Raw genomic sequence first — 18,477 nt, forward strand, 5'->3', positions numbered from 1 at the left:
AGGGTTTCTTGTGGCCTTTGTTGGGTTGATTTGATGCCAAATAGTCCCTTTCTAATGTTGAGGCTTTGGATCTGGATCCATAGAGGTCCAGAGAGCCTCACTCATCAAGCTTTATGAAGAGCAATGGAGATTATGACCTTGAGTTGTGGTATTTGGGATTAAATCATCATATATGGTCATATAGATGTTGCATGTACATCAAGATAGTGACTTTACGTGCTAAATAAGCTTGGAAGGACTGGATCTATGAGTTAGTGGATCGGATCTGACCTTAGGAGCGAGTTTGAGTCATTGCATGGCATGGACTCGCCGAGTCCGAAGAACAGACTCGGCGAGTAGCATGAATATTGCCTAGCACCACACAGCGAGTGGTCTTGCCGAGTTGAGGGTTTGACTCGGTGAGTCAGGGAGAGTCATAGTGGGTTGACAGGTGGACTGAGTCAAGCTGGGACTCGCCGAGTTGTTCTTGAGACTCGGCGAGTTGAGTCGTGGTGGCCCCACAACTCATGCCAGGTGGAACTCGTCGAGTTAGGAGAATACTCGACATGTCAAGAGAGGATCCCAGGGAAATCAGTGTATACGCTTAGACTCGCCGAGTCGCTATAGTGCACTCGCCGAGTCCGGTCAAAGTTGACCGTTGACCATTGACCAGTGTTGACCTATGTTGACTTGTTAAGGGATAGTCAACCTTAGTTGGGAAAGTGTTAATTAGAGATGTATTATGTTATAGGAGGACTATAGCTCGGGAAATCGAGCACTAGTGATTTCAGGGATTTACGAATTATCGAGATACGCGACGTGAGTCTTCTCACTATACTTTACCTTGAGTATGTAACCAGAGTTATATGACAGAGTATTTGTATGCTATGTATGTTATGTGTTGTACTGCATTATTTCTATGTGATTTATGCTTTGCATGTTTACAGAGTTAGAACCGGAAGGTTCACAGAGTTAGAACCTGAGGGTTCACAGAGTTTGGGTGCACGGACCCACAGAGTTATAGCCTCGAGTGGCTAATATGTGTTATATGTGATATTTTGGGGAACTTACTAAGCTTTGTGCTTACAGTGTTTGATGTTATTTGTTTCAGGTACTAGTGACGACCGCGGGAAGGCGCCGGCTTGATCAGTACACACGCATGGGGTTTATGATTTTAAGATCTTGTGATTTTGTATTACTTGGATTGAATGATTAAATATGGTTGTTTTCTGAATATTAAATGAATTATATTTTATAAAAATTTGAAAATTTTGTTTTGAAATTTATGGTGTTACAACTTGAATTGTTAGCAAAGTCCTTTTGAGTTGCCCTCAAATCTAATAATTGAATATGATAACTTTTAGAGATAGAGATTGATTTAGTGATTTATTATATTATTAATAAATAGAAATAAATGACTTATTAATATATTATGAGAATAGTAGATTAATTAGAAATAATATTATTTAATTAAGAAATAATTAGAATTAGTTTTGGGATTAATTTGATTAATTAATAGTGCAATGACTTAAGCTATAATTGTTCAATAGTTGAACAAAAGGGTTTCAGAACCTTACCTATAGGAGGTGGACGGTTTTTGGGGAATATTCGAAGGTTTCTAGATTATCCCTTAAAGATAATTAGGAAACCAGATAATTACCTGGTTTGTAATATTATTATTTTAATCAATACAGGTTATCTAGGATTTTCTTAACAGCTATAAATAGGGCCTTACACCCTTTATGTTTTAATCACCGCTTCTCTCAAAAGATAGCCGAAAATATACATCCCCTCTCATCTCTCTTCAAGTTTCCTAGTTGCTAAGGTTTGGGTGTGAACCATCAGAACCACGAGATTTCTGGTGCTTGCTTCCAAGAGCTATTGAAGAAGAATTTGATTAGTTATTTACAACAATAACTAAAATATATGTAAACCGTAACATTTATGTTTTTCGAAATTATTATGGTTTCCATAAGGTTCTACTATGAAATGCGTTATATAAAAAGATGTTCAAAATTGGAACTAATTCGAATCAGAACCGAAACCAAAAACCGAATAGTTCATAATACCGAAGATTATGTAACAACTTTCCTTGAAGTAGTTCATAATACATGGTAAATCACGATCTCTGTAGGCATTAGTATTTTCTATATATATCGTTTAAGAAAATATCAACTTCTACTTCTTCTATGTATATGGTGTATTGTATCGGTTTGTTTTTATTCTTATCCTCAACTTCGAGTTTATATACACAACTAATTTCGAGTACTCAAGTCTTTGCTACATTTATTCGCTAGTTAATTCTGAAATTGATCGGACAAACGTGAGAATTAAATGACTCACGCGAGAAATTAATAGCTTAAATATCTGAAAATATGATTTCACTATTTATTTATTTTTTGAAAGCGGCAAATAAATATATATTAATATCACTAATTAGCGCGGGTTATTTTCCCGTATTCGTAATTGTTTTGTTTTTAGCAAAATAATTATACATATATTAATTCACAAACGGGTTGGTGAACAGGAACTTTTAATAAATTAGAATTTTGCCACATGATTACTCCTTTTTACATATCTACCACATTAATTTTTGCTTTACACGGTTCTAACCCCTGTTCTTTAACTGATTTAACACATTGGACACACCCACCGCCTTAATCTTTCCTTCTTTATTTGTTTTTCCCACGTAAGGTCAAACGTTCCTTCACCATTCGTCAAACCTTCCTGCTGCTTCTCAACTCTTCTTCCTTTTTCTGTCGATCAGTTCTTCAGGTTTGTTTCTGTTCTTCGTTGTGTATTGTGTGTTTTTCGTTTCCTCTTTGCATCATGGCTCTTCCTTCCACTTCCCGTTTGGAATTCCGACAAGGGGTTTCGTCGTCGGCTTGCAGGTGACGACGACGTCGAGTTGACGGCAGAGAAAGACTGGGCATTCATGATGCAGAAAAAAGAAGAACAACTTCTTCTTCTATGATGACATCTGCAGCAGATTCAATGGCCTCGAGGAGCGTGGAAAATACTTAATAAAGCACCTTAGCAAGACATGACTATGAATCCATTGCATCATAATAAATTATTATTTTTTCTCCGACTTTTGAATTGTCGAAGCAAGAACTTTATGCGAGAGTCGAAGCACCAAAGGGAGAATTGGGAATTTTTCTGATAGGAGATAAGGGTGTTTTTCCTTGGCGCTATAAAATTCGCCCACCGGGGTTTATTAATTTGCAAATTCTTCCTCAGTTAGTTAAAAGAATGAAATTGGCTGATATTATGACGATACTAGGTACTATAGATATCATTATGGGAGAAGTTGATCGTTAAAATGACAATTGATACTCTCACTCATTGCTTACATTCGAGAAGTAGCAGATCGTATTGAAGCAGCTCAGACGAAATTAGAAGAAGCTTCGCATTTTAACCTAATTAATCAAATGCGAACCACAAAATTTTCATTCCAGATGCGAACACAGTTTAGTTCTTGAACTCTAAACTTGCGAAATCAAAAATTCATATGTTGAACCCATATGCGAATATTAACCCAATTGACTTCAAATTGATTCACAGATGCAAACACTCGATTGTTTTACTTTCGCAAAATGAGCATCAACAACTCCACAATCGAGTTTTTAAATTCTTGCAAACAACAATTTCACAGTCCTTGACTTCGCGTTTTTCTTCACAAATCATCCCTCAATCATCAATCCAATTGCGAATCAAAACTCATATGTTCTTGCTTTATCGATTCATCGACTACACTCATACAAATGCGAACAATACTCAATTTCAAAATCGATTGAAACTACTGGTCCCAAATGCGAACAATACTCAATTTCAAAATCGATTGAAACTACTGATCATCAATGTGTATGTGTATGTGTAAAAATAAGCTTCTCTTACGTATGTCTGTGTGTATCTCTTTAAAAATTGTGCAATTTCATCATTTTATGACCCCCATTTGCGAAGTTGAATATTTATTTCCAAAAATGCGAAACTCCAGGGACAATATTTGAAAATTTCTGTTTTCTTCTCCAATTCGCATTCTACTGTGAAATACTTCGCATCTTCATTCTTACACCCTTCGCATCCATTCGCATTAATCACCTTCGCATTTTAACCTAATTAATCAAATGCAAACCACAAAATTTTCATTCCAGATGCGAACACAGTTTAGTTCTTGAACTCTAAACTTGCGAAATCAAAAATTCATATGTTGAACCCATATGCGAATATTAACCCAATTGACTTCAATTGATTCACAGATACAAACACTCGATTGTTTTACTTTCGCAAAATGAACATCAACAACTCCACAATCGAGTTTTTAAATTCTTGCAAACAACAATTTCACAGTCCTTGACTTCGCGTTTTTCTTCACGAATCATCCATCAATCATCAATCCAATTGCGAATCAAAACTCATATGTTCTTGCTTTATCCATTCATCGACTACACTCATACAAATGCGAACAATACTCAATTTCAAAATCGATTGAAACTTATAGCAAAGCTAAATCCAACTTCGCATTCAAAGCAGTGTTATTGATTGCATTCATGAAATACTAACAAGATAATATATTATAATACAAATATACATATTTTAGGTGGTGAAATCGTAACAGCCTAACAATTTGGTATTTTCATTCCAGATGCGAACACAGTTTAATTCTTGAACTCTAAACTTGCGAAATCAAAAATTCATGTGTTGAACCCATATGCGAATATTAACCCAATTGACTTCAAATTGATTCACAGATGCAAACACTCGATTGTTTTACTTTCGCAAAATGAGCATCAACAACTCCACAATCGAGTTTTTAAATTCTTGCAAACAACAATTTCACAGTCCTTGACTTCGCGTTTTTCTTCACGACATAACGTCAAACTATCCATTGACAATTTCCACATAAATATTTATTATCGTTTAAATGCAACACAGCGCCAAAGGCGCACACTTGATTCCTGCTAGTTCAAATGAGTGCCGTTTATGATTCTAAATTTTGTACTTAAATTTTTATTTTTATAATATTACTTAAATATTTTACGTCAAATTACAATTTGCAACATAATAAAGCGATTTATATCACAGGCGCAAGTAACCCCTTTTAACCGACTCAGATCTATATCTCACGCATTAATAGCGTGTTATCCAATCTCACCCGTTGGATTAATACATCATCTAACCGTCCATCTCATGCTTCATCTGGCCTATAAAACCAACCAAAGGGCACCTTCCTCCTCCACATGACCGGTTCCCCTTTTCGAATCTCTAGAAACAGAACGAGAATTTGAAACCAAAACTTCTACAAATTCAAAATTCTTACATAAAATCAAATCAAAGATCGCCTGGATCGGATTATTAATTTGAATTTGATAAGTGTTCGGATCATACAATCATCTAGAAATCGATCTGTTTTTTCTGCTAGGTTTAGGGTTTGCTGATTTCCGATGTACGATTTAGTCTTTCATCTCGTGGTAATTAGTAGCTTTTTAATCTTGGTAGAAGTTTCTGTCTGTTGATTTTTTTTACGTTTTCCGATCGCGAATTGGTATTTTAGGGTTTTAAAATTTTCGTTGTTGTGAATCGTCATCGGAGTTCGGAGTCGAGATGAACGATCAAGCTCAGATGATGAATCAGTCGCAGCAGCTTCCGATAATGCAATCCCATCGGTTGATGAATAATCAGAACTCCCAGATGTTGATGAATCAGTTAATTAATCCTTCTCTTGTGATGATGAATCAGTCACAGTCGCAGGGGATGTTGAACAACCGAGGTGGTCGTTACGGGATGTGGCCGCCGGCGCTACCGGAGCAGCTCAAGTTCCAGAATCCGAACACGAAACCTTCAGGTTTTGTTCCGTCTTCTTCAAAACCTATGGGGCCACGAAACAACAAAAACTGGAAGGGGAAGAAAGGAAATGACAAACGGAATAACAATAATTGGAACGAATTAGGCAATGTTGGAGTAGGTAATTATAATCCGCCTACTCTCAAGGAACTACAGCAACAAAATCGATTGAAGGCCAGAAGATACTTTTCGAAGAAGAAACACAATCATGGTGGTAAATCAGCTCCTTTTGCTCCTAGAAACACTACTTCCTTCCTCATTCGTGCAAAAAAAGCAGGAGGGATTACATCTCTGGTTTCGCCATGTCCTGTTACTCCTTCTGTACTCCCTACACCTATTTTTTCTCCATCTCGAGAGGTTTTAGTTGACATGGCGAAAGAAGAATGGGGTGTTGATGGGTATGGGTCCATGAAAGGGTTAATCAGGCTTCGATCTCCTGGAAATGACGAAGAAGATGAAGAAGGTGGATCAAGTGAAAGCGATGTTGAGGAACATTTGGAGGTGGAGAGGAGATTAGACCATGATTTGAGCAGATTTGAGATGATTTACCCAAACCACGGTGGTGCTGATCATAATAGCTATCTTTTGGAGAACAGAGTTGATGATCAGGATACACATATAGCTCAACTGGAAGAAGAGAATCTGATATTGAAAGAGAGATTGTTCTTGATGGAAAGGGAGTTTGATAACTTGAGGAAGAGGTTGCAGAGTTTGGAAAGGGGAATGCAAGGAGGACAAGGGTTTATGGAAGAGGTTGTTGTGGAGAATGATTCTGAGAATGATAGTGGGAGTCGTGGCTATGGAAGGTCAGTTGAAGATACTAATGAGCTAATGGAAGAGAATGATGATGGAAATGGGAATCAGTCTTCTGAACCAAAAGAATCTAACAATGGTGAAAAGGGTTTGCAGGAAATGGAAGTGTTAAAAGATGTAGGCCTATCAGATGTTCATAAGGAAGATAATATTGTGAAAAACGAAGAGAAGATAGATGTTGAGATTGAAGGTAAGATGGAAGATGATAATCGGATTGTTGAATTGAAAGAAAAGGATAATGAATGAATGAATGAAGATATGGTAGAAGTTGAAAACAGGTGCATGTTTATCTTGTAAGTTCTTGATTTCATGCTTTATTTGTCTTTTTAGGGTTTAAAAAGAATGTGGTTAAGCTTTAGGATTTTGGGTGTTGTGTAAATGTAGTGTTTTTAAATAATGTTCTTCATCCATGTTATCAGTTTGAACTTTGAAGCCTGTGTTCTCGATCTTTTGGCTTCAACTATATGAAAATGGAAGATATAGATGGACTTAAAATGTAATATTGACTTCATTGAAGGTAGGAAAAGGTTGATATTATATTCAAACTGTTGAAGTGTTTTTTACTATTAAAATTATAGCTCTTTTATCACTCTTATCGACTAATTGTTATTTGCCAAATGTTTTTTTTGCCTTTTTGTTTCCGTGTAGTTTTTTGTTAAATATTTTACAGTATATCATTGTAATCCTTAATTTTAAATATTAGGTTCGTACATGTAATAATATTATTATTCATATATTCGAAAAAGACAGTTAATTTTTTTTATATATATTTTTTTGTTGCATTGTATCTCTATAAGATGAGATATGTCAGTGTCGTTGGATGTTGAACAAAAAATGAAGGCTGCTTAGTCTTAAAAACTAAAAAGGAGTTTTGTTTTAAAACGAACAAATTTTGGAATAGGTAGAGGCGAAATAAAATTTAGAGTTAAAACTTAAAAGACTTTTTTACTTTTTTGTATTATAGTGTTTTTTAGGTTACTTGTTTTTTTGAAGTAATTTTTTTAAACATGAGGCACGTTCAATGATAAATTAGATAAGGGGCACATATAAGGATAAATCAGTTAATTTTAAGGAAAAAATAAAATAAAAAAGTCAAATCATTAGAATTTTTTTGATAATATGTTTTGTTAAATAAAAACGATAAAAAGTCAACGTTACAATAAAAAATAGATTTTTACAAGGTGTTAATGATGTCTATGTTCAATTATATTAAAGATTAAACTATAAATATATTAAGGAGTGAACTATAAAGGTAGTTCATGTGGTTTCTCTTGTTACTGATGTCGAATTGTTGATGTTCAAATACATTAAGGATTAAACTATAAATATATTAAGGTGTAAAGTATATAGGTAGTTCATGTGGTTCCATTCGTTCTACTTCAAGATTTTTTTTTCTTACTGTTTAAAATAGGCATGAATAACGATATCTAAATAAACTGGTTGATCTGTTTACATTCAGTTTATCCATTATAATATCGGTTTGGGTAGAAAAGCTAAATTCAGGTTTTTTTTTCAAGTTTTAGACATAAGTAGGAATAGTAATTGCTATTTGTTTAGACACAATGATATTTTTTCATGGTTATTTGCTTCTCTAGGTTTGTGACTTGTATGGGAATGGGCTCAAATTTATCATTTCATGTTTTTTTTTATTTTGTGATTTTTTTTGTTTATAATTTTATCGGGCCAGTTTCACTTATTGATGACTCCATTTATTTTTGTTAGTGTATAAAGTATATGCCATATCAGTAGTCCATTTTCTTGCCTTAGCCCATCAAGCCATATTATAATTCGCTAATTTGTATACAATGAGGGTTTTAAGCTGCCACGCATTTTTGTAATTATGTTACACTTGGACAATTCCATTTTCGGTAACTTTATTTATTTCCCATATAGGGTTATTTTTTAAATTTTGTCTAAGATGGTGATTGTTTGTTCAATTTTGTTAACAATTCTTTAATTTTATTTAACATATGAACATTTTAAATTTTTTTTTTTTATTTTGTCTATTTGAACTATAGGGTTATTTTTGTAAGTTTTTTTTCTCAATACACGGACATTTATGTCATCTTATCTATTTGATAAATATATAAACGAAAGTTAAAAACAAAAAAGGAAAAAAACATAACACTATAGCAATGACACTAACCTTAGAAACATTGTTTGGTATTTTGTAAAATCTTATATAATTATACATACTATTAATTCCTATAACATTGAGGAAGAGTATAATATTATTGTTTTAGAAATTTACCACCATATATTTAAAATTTGTCACTTCTAATCCCTACTCTTTACTAAATTAGTATGCTGGCCCCATATTTTTGAGATTTGCCTCTTCTGATCCCTATGCTTTATAACTTCTTATTCTGAAGGTATGTATGCAAATTTTCTTTATAAAAATTATAAAATGGTTGTGTTGGTAAACATTATTCCATACGTACACTAACCTCCCTTACCCGTACTAAAGTGCGGAGCTTCTCCTAGTTATCATTAATGCATGATATATGTTTTATGGGAAAAAATATTGTCTAATATGGTATCAGTGAGCAAAATCCCTAACCCTATATTTTTGTAAGTTTTTTTTTCTCACATACGGACATTTATGTCATCTTATCTATTTGATGAATATATAAACAAAAAGTTTAATTCACCAAAAACAAAAAAGGAAAAAAAAAAACATAACACTATAGCAATGACACTGAACTTAGAAACATTGTTTGGTATTTTGTAAAATCTTATATAATTATCATTAATGCATGATATATGCTTTATGGGAAAAAAATATTGTTTAATATGGTATCAGTGAGCAAAATCCCTAACCCTACTCTGTGTGTGTTTCCTCTGTACGATTGCCAACTTGCCATCTATGCTTATGCCCCTTACCATCTTATTTATGATTATCGTAGATGACCATGGTCGTCAACTTATCCTCTAAAAAACCTAAGGATATAAACAACAAGGCTTATATTCCCTTGATCCTTGATCTTGAGTGAATGAATTATAATATCTCGTAAGAATTGTTTGAGACTCACTGCATCAGAGTAATAGATCACATCAACGGCTCTAAAAATATGCAAGTAATAAGACCGACTAACCTATAATGGACGAAAACCGAATTTAACATAAAACTCTTGATCTATCATAAGACATATTAGTCTCTACTTAGATGATTGGCAAGGTTGGTCCCTCAACCTTCAAATTTCCTATTTAACCCAACATGACATCCCGACTAACATTTCTAGTTAGTATTCTTCCAAATCAACCTTAAATAATAAAAAAATCTTAAAAATTATTCTATATTCTAATTAATTTGATTTACTCAAATGCAGTGACGGACACAGACTGTTTTAGTAGGGGTGTCCCTCGTCCTTCAAGCGGGTGCACCTAATAAAAAAAAACATAATTTTTTTTTACACTGTGTGCCAGAAATTGAGCAGTGGCCCGGGACCCCAAATGCCTCACTAAGGTTCACCACTGCTCAAATGCTGTTCCTTACTTGTCAAACTTTAAGATTTTCACCTAACTTTTCAACTAACTAGTGAATTATATTTTAATTAAATTATTTTTATTTAACCAAATTAAAACTTTAAATCAATTATTTAAGTTAATTTAATCATTTGTATATATTTTGATTTTGAAAAATCATGTTACTTTGTAAGGAATTTCACATAAAGAAAAAACTTCTAACCCTAAATTGCGGGTTTTACACTTATAACTCATTGCTGTGTGGCAATCACTCTTCACTCACATACTCTTTCATCCACAAAGTAGGTTTCCTCATTTATGTTTCTGCATGATAAATGAGACCTTGAGGTCGGGCTCTACATGTTTGTATACTAGAGCTTGAGAACTCATTACATATTATTTCCTATTTTCCCATGCATATTGATGCGTTTAGCCTTCCTTTGATATTGACATGTTTATTTTCTGCCTCGTTTCATTATTATTTTGTGTGGCATCATGATTTCACTAGTTAACATCATTATTTCCTTCTTTATGATTTGGATCCCAATTCCAATTGGAATTTTATTCAAAGTTCAATGATTTCATCCTCCCTAATCACAAACAAGTTTTTCACTGGATCAAAAGTCCTTTGAACTTTTGATTTATGATTACTAGTAAAAATCTCTTTTGCTACTTTTATCTTGTAACTTAATTCTTTTCTCCTATGATGTGTGAATGTGGAAAATGCACCCAAACAAGTTCTTTCAAGAGTATTTCCTTTCAAGGCAACCATGTAATGATGCTTTTACATGTATACGTAATACTTTACAACTTTCTCGCCATAATGTCCTTGGAACTATTAGACCAACACACCACCCTTTTAATCGAATTCAATACCTTGCATGTTTTTCTCTCGACAATGTCTTGGTTAAGAGATGAAAGCAATAATAAATCATTTTCTTAAGTTCATAATTCATTCATTTCCATATACTATAAAAAAATTATATTTCTTTAGAACAACTAACATACATACATCTTATAGCACTATGCTCGAGCCGTTTAGTTAAAAAAGTTATCTATAAAAACAAATAAATCATTGAGCATAGTAAAAAGAAAATAAAGAATTAAACAAGAGTTATTTATAAGACTTTTATAAGTCAATGAATAAAAATTTTAAACTGTTTTAACATAATACGATATACGTACCAATAAAAGCATTAATGATTGCATATACTTGAATAACAAATACGCTACATATTCTATAAAATTATTAAGGACCCATCTTTTCAAACCTCTCCTGTTGGGCCAGCAGGGCTAATCGATTGGCATGAATCATTGTCCTTTCCTTTGAATAAAACAATATACTTGCCATTTTAAGTAAATTTATATTTTTGGTTCAACAGATCCTTTTAATTCACCGGATATTCATGTAGATCGATAATTTCTGTGATAATTTAAAGAATATTTTACATAAAGTTTATATAAATTATTTTTAAAAAATATAACGTAAATGTTAAAATTGTATGACCGAACAAAGATTTGATTCTGAGCGCCATATGTAAAATAGATCTCTAAATCTCTAATACTAATATATTTAGATAAATACATAATGTATATTTTAGATGTTGTCAATAATTATTTATTCCATATAATTAATGTAAAAAATGACGATAATATACAAAGCGTTTTTATTTTTATTCTAACTTTGACTTTTATTTTTTTAAGAAATATATCATATATGCATGAATTTGGACTCTAATGTTTATGCTTATAAAACTGTTATTTATTATATAATAACTGTATATCGTAATATTTATCTGAATAAATGAAATAACACTGGCTTTTGAAAAATTGAAAGAAATAACATTATATGATAAGATAATTTTTAATTTTGTTATTTATAACTGGTTTTCTGCATTTCCAAAGTCGGTATAATTCTTTCTGTGGACGTCCTTCACTGTTTCGCCACCGGAGATAGAGACAGAGAGGATGGAGGAGGTAAAAGAGGCGTTGTTGTCGCCGACGACACCGGGAGGTGGTAGGCGGGGACGACGGCTGAGTCGGCGGTACTCGGTGAACTCACTCAGGAGCGATTTTTTGGCTCGTTTACCTGATAAAGCACGTTCTGCTGTTGATATCGAGTCGTCTTCTCCTTTCGCTCTACCTTCTAAGTCATCATCTTCCCTAACTCAAGGTTTTTAATCATATATCTACCCTCAGTTTCTCTCTTCATTGCTTCTCTTCGATTTTATTGATCGATGTCTGTAACTTATCTTATTAGAGAAAACATGGATTATTCAAACTACTGAGTAACAAACCAAAATTAAATGCTTATTCGATCAAATCAAGTTCGAATGGCTTGGTTATTATGTATGCGACTTGATTTGAAGTAGCACAGTGGATCTTTTCATTATCATCCAATTCTCTACCATAATCACTGTCTGTACATTTCTCTCTTTTCTGATACGATCTCCCAAGATCAAAATTACCTTTTATGTACGAATTGAACAATCTGTATGCTATCACTCTCTTTAGATGATAAATTTTGCATTTGTCTCCTTTCATAAGAATTTCAATTCTCAAGGCCCCTTTTTATGTAGTTGTCGATTTCTCAGAAGATTGTTTCTTAAAAATACACCAGTTAGGTTAATAACTGTATCAATTTAGTAAGAATGAAGAAGAATAACCTATCTTAGTAGAGAAAACTGAAACCACTTCAAAGCACTGAGTAACAAAACAAAAGTCAAATCTAAGAAGACTTATCTAAACTAACATCTGCAAACTACTTTTTGTGTACAGGTGAAAAAGAGTATTATGAAAAGCAATTTGCAACATTAAAGTCTTTTGAAGAAGTTGATGCTATAGTTTCATCAGAAGGCATCGATGAGGAAGACTTAGATGAACAACTTCAGCAAGAAAGAGCTATGAAGATCTCTAATTATGCCAATGTTCTATTACTAGCATTCAAGGTAATTATTCCTATCTCTTTTTGCTTCAAATCTCAATGTAGTTATCACATTTTTATAAAGAAATTTTGAATTCCTAATGCAAAATACAGATATATGCTACAGTAGAAACCGGATCCATTGCCATTGCTGCATCCACCCTCGATTCTTTACTTGATCTAATGGCTGGTGGCATACTTTGGTTCACTCACTTGTCTATGCAAAACCTCAACATTTATAAATACCCTATTGGGAAACTTAGGGTTCAGCCTGTTGGAATCATTATCTTTGCTGCAATAATGGCTACACTTGGTACGTTATAATAGCTTTTAAGTAGAAATCATTCAAAAAAGTAAAAAAAGAAAGACTTTTAATATGTTATTTGTTTGTTTTAAGTAAAAAGATTGTCTTTTTCGTGTGCAAAATGGTGTGTGTTTATGATGAAGAGAGTTCACTTTATCACATTTGTATGTTTTAGGGTTTCAGGTATTGATTCAGGCTGTGGAACAGTTAATTGAAAACCAACCTCCTGAAAAGATGACATCTGTTCAGTTGTTATGGCTATATGTCATCATGTTGACTGCAACAATAGTCAAACTTGCCTTATGGTTGTATTGCAGAAGTTCAGGAAACGAAATCGTTCGTGCATATGCAAAGGTTCTTATTTTAATCAACTTTTATTATATTTTATTATTTTTATTCCATCCAATCAAAATGGAAACCATATCTAACAAAAATATTCCTTGCTAATTTGATATCAGGATCATTACTTTGATGTGGTGACAAATGTAGTTGGATTAGTGGCTGCTGTTCTTGGTGATAGATTCTATTGGTGGATTGATCCTTTGGGTGCTATTATTCTTGCTCTTTATACCATTATAAATTGGTCTGGAACTGTTATTGAAAATGCAGGTATTTTCCTAAAACCCTTAAACCCTAAACCCTAAACATCTATATGAATCAAGATTGGCTAAATCAAATCGTTTTATAGAAACCTAACGCATTGGAACATTTTATTCAAAGGTTCTTTGGATTTTAACCATAATATTAAAGTACTTTTTATAAAGTTCAAAGTGAAGGGGGTTAAAGTGACATTTTAAAAAGTAAAGCGGCGAAAAAGCTACAAACTCATTAACATAAAATATATTCAAAGTTACATAAATGGTCCCTATGGTTTACTGACGATCACAAACTCAGTCCCTACAACCTGAAAAGTCCAAATTACTCTCGCACTGACCGACCAAAACTAACGGTGTTAGCAAAAATGATCATTCATATAAGTTTTGGAAACCACATGGGCCATGTTCGTCACAAAAAAATAGCAAGGACTAAGTTTGTGACTTTTGGTTAACCATAGGGACCATTTATGTAATTTTGTCTAATATTAATGTGATGTGGTTAATTGATTATGCAGTTTCATTGGTGGGACAATCGGCGCCTCCTGAAGTCCTGCAAAAACTAACTTATCTTGTGACTCGTCATCCTCGAGTAAAACGAGTTGACACAGTTCGTGCATACACATTCGGAGTTTTATATTTTGTAGAGGTAAATGGACGTAATTGCCCCTAGGGTGGTATACAGTATACTTACAAAAATCGTCAAGGGTTCAAGTCTGAGCAGTAATAGTATAAAAGTTTCAATTCCAATGTGAAATTGACACTGTCATTGTTACTTGATTTACCCCTGACATGATCACCGTTAATTTTTAATAGGTGGATATTGAGCTTCCGGAAGATTTGTCATTGAAAGAAGCACATGCAATTGGAGAGACACTACAAGTGAAGCTTGAGAAGCTTCCGGAAGTTGAACGTGCGTTTGTTCATCTAGACTTTGAATGTAGTCATAAGCCAGAACACTCTGTTTTGACCAGGCTTCCTAACAGTGATCCTTGAGAAGAACATTTTGGTTGGATTTGTGGATGGTTTGTATATGTATTTATGGGTTGTTGAGGTGTTGTTGAAAAAGTTGTATCTTGATAGGCTACAAAAAAGAAAGTGTAAATGGCATTTGTTGGGATGTGTATATCTTGGGTATGCACGAGGAGAGACGACATTTTAATATTGTTATTATTTTATTGTTATTTATTTATTTATTTTTATACATTTCTATTTATTGTTCAAAATCTTCAAATGTTGATTGATAAACAAACATAAATAAGGAAAAAGAAAAGTGAACTAAGATAAAATAATGAACTACAGTACTACAGGCCTCCTAACTCTAACCAATCTAAACTTGCAAAATATGTTAGATAATAGATTATTTATGAAATATTAGATATTAAAACTGCAAATTTCATGCCAAAACATCAATTTTAGTTATATATAAATTGTTATATATTTAACATAGTAAGAAAACATAATTTACATAAGATATGTTATCTTTCTAATTATCTAAACACTAGTAAAATGAAATTTATATTTCAAACTTCAAAGTTGAATTTTTTTTTTTGAAAAATATAAAATATTTTAAGAAATTAAGTAATAAGTAATTAACATAGAATAATTCATAGTTTTAATAATGTATAATAACACAATAATTATATCAATTATTTTTAGAAGATTTTTTATTTTAAACAATTATTTTTAATATGCCAATAGATTGAAAACAAAAATCCAACGACTGGACTATACTCTATAGAAAAAGGAGGCAAAATAACAAAGAAACAGAAAAACAGAGGAAATGAAATGGCCACAAAGCAGGAGCTTCACAAATTTTATCCCTTTCTTTCTCTCCATCCATGGCGACACTTTCTCACTCCTCTTCAATCCATCCTCCATTGTCGTCCTCAATCTTCTGCTCAATAACCTCCATTAACCCCTCACAATACATCCCAATTTTAAACCCTAACAAAACCCTTTTGTCCGCCGTTTCTTCTTACTCGTCCAAGCTCCATTTAATTCCTCCACAAGAACACATTTTTGATCCCATTTTATTATACACGAGTGGATTCAAACCCCCTTTGGATACTCAAACGTTTCTTGCCACAATCAGCGTTTTGGTTGCGATTTCCCTCTCACTGTTTCTTGGTCTCAAGGTTCGCACTCTTTTTTTAGATATTCATCTTTGTCCAAATATGTTCGAACAATTGGAGTGTCACCCAATTACGTCATTACTCTTCCTGTTCATAATTAGGGCTAAATTTATGGGATTTGGAAGTTGAATTGCTTCTACAACTGGTGTCCTAAATTGTCGCTTGTTAAAACTTATTGAGAAAATGCAGCCCTCTTTTAAAAATTAGGATGTATGATCTTTGTTTTTTTTTGGGGTTATGATGAATTATGATTATTGGGTTTTCATGTAGGGAGATCCAGTTCCTTGTGCAAAATGTGCTGGAAATGGTAAGTTTTCTAATTCTATTTTGTAAACTTGGAAAAATTGCATTCTTTTATGTTTTATATAAGTCGTTACTTCTGTAAGATTAGAAAAGATCCACCACTTTTGACATTAGGATAAACAGAATGATTTTTAGCTTCAAAAGGGGATAAAAAGTCTATAAATTTATTTAACTACATTGACATTATGGATAAGAAAAAGATGGTGTTTAACAATCTGGTTGGATGAATAGGTGGCACAAAATGTGTTTTCTGTAATGATGGGAAGATGAAAATGGAAACAGGCTCGGTTGAGTGTAAAGTATGCAAGGGTGCAGGTATTAATGATGCTTTATGTTCTCAATTTGTAAAAAATGTTATCACTTATAGTATGAGTTTTGGTCACTTCAATTACTATAAAAAATGCATGATATTTGAATATTGATTTGTGATTTTGTAGGATTGATACTATGCAAGAAGTGTGCAGGTTCTGGATATTCAAAACGTTTATGAGTTAGGTTTTGATATTTTGTTTTAGCCTCTTAATATTAAACATGAACCTAGTGGAGATTTGAAATATGTTGTAAGTGGCACCTTGTATAATTTTGTAATTATATTATGATTTCGGGGGCTTTTCACAATTCATTTGGTGTGAATCTTTGTATTGAGGAAAAGTAGGAACTCAGATGCAAAATGCCTTGAAACATGCTACTTTTGTCCGCTTTTAGAATGGATCCTATAGATGAGTTTCATGGTATTGGTAAATCATAGTTTTTTATCATAGATTTTTATTTTTTATTATTTTATTATTTTTTATCTGTTGGTGTTTTTTATACAGGACTATTGTGGGGTTTGGGTTTTGTTGGTATTGAATGGGTCCTTATATATGAGTTTGTTACTTTTGGCCGGTTTTAGAATTTCAAAGTTCAAAATGAGGCTTACACAACCAAAATCCTTTACTTAGGTAATGTTTTAGGCTGTGTTTAGCGTGTCACAGTTAGCTGATAAGCTAACTTATATTTCGAGTTTTTTATGTTGTTGTGTTCGGCAAGCAAAAAAGTAGCTTATAAGCTAGTTTTTTGAAAAACTATTTAGATTAGCTTTTTAGGAGTTTTTTTTTTTTAAAAATTTTTTTTTAATTTTTTTTAAATTTTCCAAATACACTTATTAATTAATTATAGAAATACATACTCTTACATGTCATTTTATGTAATTTTATATATTTCAGCTAGTTTTACCAAACGTTATTTTTTATTAGCTAGCTTTTCAGCTATCAGCTAGCTTTTTATTTAACAACTAGCTTTTCAGCTACCAGCTAGCTTTTCAGTTAATACGCCAAACATAGCCTTAGTGACAAGTTCCTGCTGCTTTCTATTGATGTATATAAAAAGCATCAAGAATTTGGTTTTTGGAAAATTTCCTTGTTGTATTTATCTTTCCCGGTGTAATGGTATTAGAGTAAGTTTCAATCTCCTTTAGGCTATGTTTGGCGGACTAGCAGAAAAGCTAGCTGTTAGCTGAAAAGCTAGCTGATGGCTGAAAAACTAGCTGTTAAATAAAAAGCTAGCTGATAAAAAATAACGTTTGGTAAAACTAGCTGAAAAGCTAGTTGAAATATATAAAATTACATAAAAGGACATGTAAAAATGTGTTTCTATAATTAATTAAAAGGTGTGTTTGGAAAATTTTAAAAAAGCTCCTAAAAAGCTAGTCTAAGTAGCTTTTCAAAAAGCTAGCTTATAAGCTACTTTTTGGCTTACCAAACACGACAACATAAAAAAGCTCGAAAAATAAGCTAGCTTATCAGCTAGCTGTGGCGCGCCAAACACAGCCTTAGTATAAATAGGATTTAACATTTGATGTTTATGTACTAGCTTCTGTTTGATTCAATCTCCTTTAGTATAAATAGTGGGTCTTGTACAGTTCTCTCTCTCTAGTCTAACTCTCCAAATAAAACATTTCATAAATGAGTGTCAGTAACTTCCTATTTATAGGCAAGACAACTCATTACACAATACAAGAGGGTAAGCACAAATGACATCCAAGAGTGGCTTTGCATCCTAACGTTCCCCCTCTCAAAGTTAGGATTGGATATATCGGCTTCAATATCCAACAAGCTCGCGTGATCATGACCAACTCTC

At 32.9% G+C, this 18,477-nt stretch overlaps 3 protein-coding genes across 3 annotated transcripts; all 3 read left to right on the plus strand.

The window, feature by feature from the left end:
* Positions 1-5,227: 5,227 nt before the first annotated feature.
* On the plus strand, positions 5,228-7,181 carry LOC145001022 (uncharacterized). The gene has a single exon (XM_078960340.1). It carries the CDS (start codon positions 5,584-5,586, stop codon positions 6,880-6,882), a length of 1,299 nt encoding a protein of 432 aa, XP_078816466.1. The 5' UTR covers positions 5,228-5,583; the 3' UTR covers positions 6,883-7,181.
* A 4,807-nt stretch (positions 7,182-11,988) lies between these two features.
* LOC145001144 (metal tolerance protein 4-like) lies at positions 11,989-15,127 on the plus strand. Its single transcript, XM_078960493.1, has 7 exons — positions 11,989-12,274; positions 12,880-13,049; positions 13,139-13,337; positions 13,504-13,682; positions 13,787-13,937; positions 14,440-14,570; positions 14,738-15,127. The coding sequence occupies exons 1-7, from the start codon at positions 12,070-12,072 to the stop codon at positions 14,915-14,917; spliced, it is 1,215 nt and encodes a 404-aa protein (XP_078816619.1). The 5' UTR covers positions 11,989-12,069; the 3' UTR covers positions 14,918-15,127.
* Positions 15,128-15,675: 548 nt separating this feature from the next.
* Positions 15,676-16,977, plus strand: LOC144999898 (thylakoid lumenal P17.1 protein). The gene is made up of 4 exons (XM_078959054.1): positions 15,676-16,059; positions 16,327-16,363; positions 16,591-16,674; positions 16,797-16,977. Exons 1-4 carry the CDS (start codon positions 15,763-15,765, stop codon positions 16,847-16,849), a joined length of 471 nt encoding a protein of 156 aa, XP_078815180.1. The 5' UTR covers positions 15,676-15,762; the 3' UTR covers positions 16,850-16,977.
* Positions 16,978-18,477: the final 1,500 nt, after the last annotated feature.

Source organism: Lactuca saligna, chromosome 6, assembly GCF_052625555.1.
Source record: "Lactuca saligna cultivar CGN05327 chromosome 6, ASM5262555v1, whole genome shotgun sequence".
Taxonomy (NCBI): Eukaryota; Viridiplantae; Streptophyta; class Magnoliopsida; order Asterales; family Asteraceae; genus Lactuca; species Lactuca saligna.

Excerpts from the sequence above, each read along its gene's own strand:
- LOC144999898 (XM_078959054.1), top strand. The coding sequence starts at position 15,763 with ATGGCGACACTTTCTCACTCCTCTTCAATCCATCCTCCATTGTCGTCC. Across the intron at positions 16,364-16,590 it reads TGCAAAATGTGCTGGAAATG|GTGGCACAAAATGTGTTTTC; the intron begins GTAAGTTTTCTA and ends TTGGATGAATAG. Across the intron at positions 16,675-16,796 it reads TAAAGTATGCAAGGGTGCAG|GATTGATACTATGCAAGAAG; the intron begins GTATTAATGATG and ends GTGATTTTGTAG.
- LOC145001144 (XM_078960493.1), top strand. The coding sequence starts at position 12,070 with ATGGAGGAGGTAAAAGAGGCGTTGTTGTCGCCGACGACACCGGGAGGT. Across the intron at positions 13,683-13,786 it reads TCGTTCGTGCATATGCAAAG|GATCATTACTTTGATGTGGT; the intron begins GTTCTTATTTTA and ends ATTTGATATCAG. Across the intron at positions 14,571-14,737 it reads GAGTTTTATATTTTGTAGAG|GTGGATATTGAGCTTCCGGA; the intron begins GTAAATGGACGT and ends AATTTTTAATAG.
- LOC145001022 (XM_078960340.1), top strand. The coding sequence starts at position 5,584 with ATGAACGATCAAGCTCAGATGATGAATCAGTCGCAGCAGCTTCCGATA.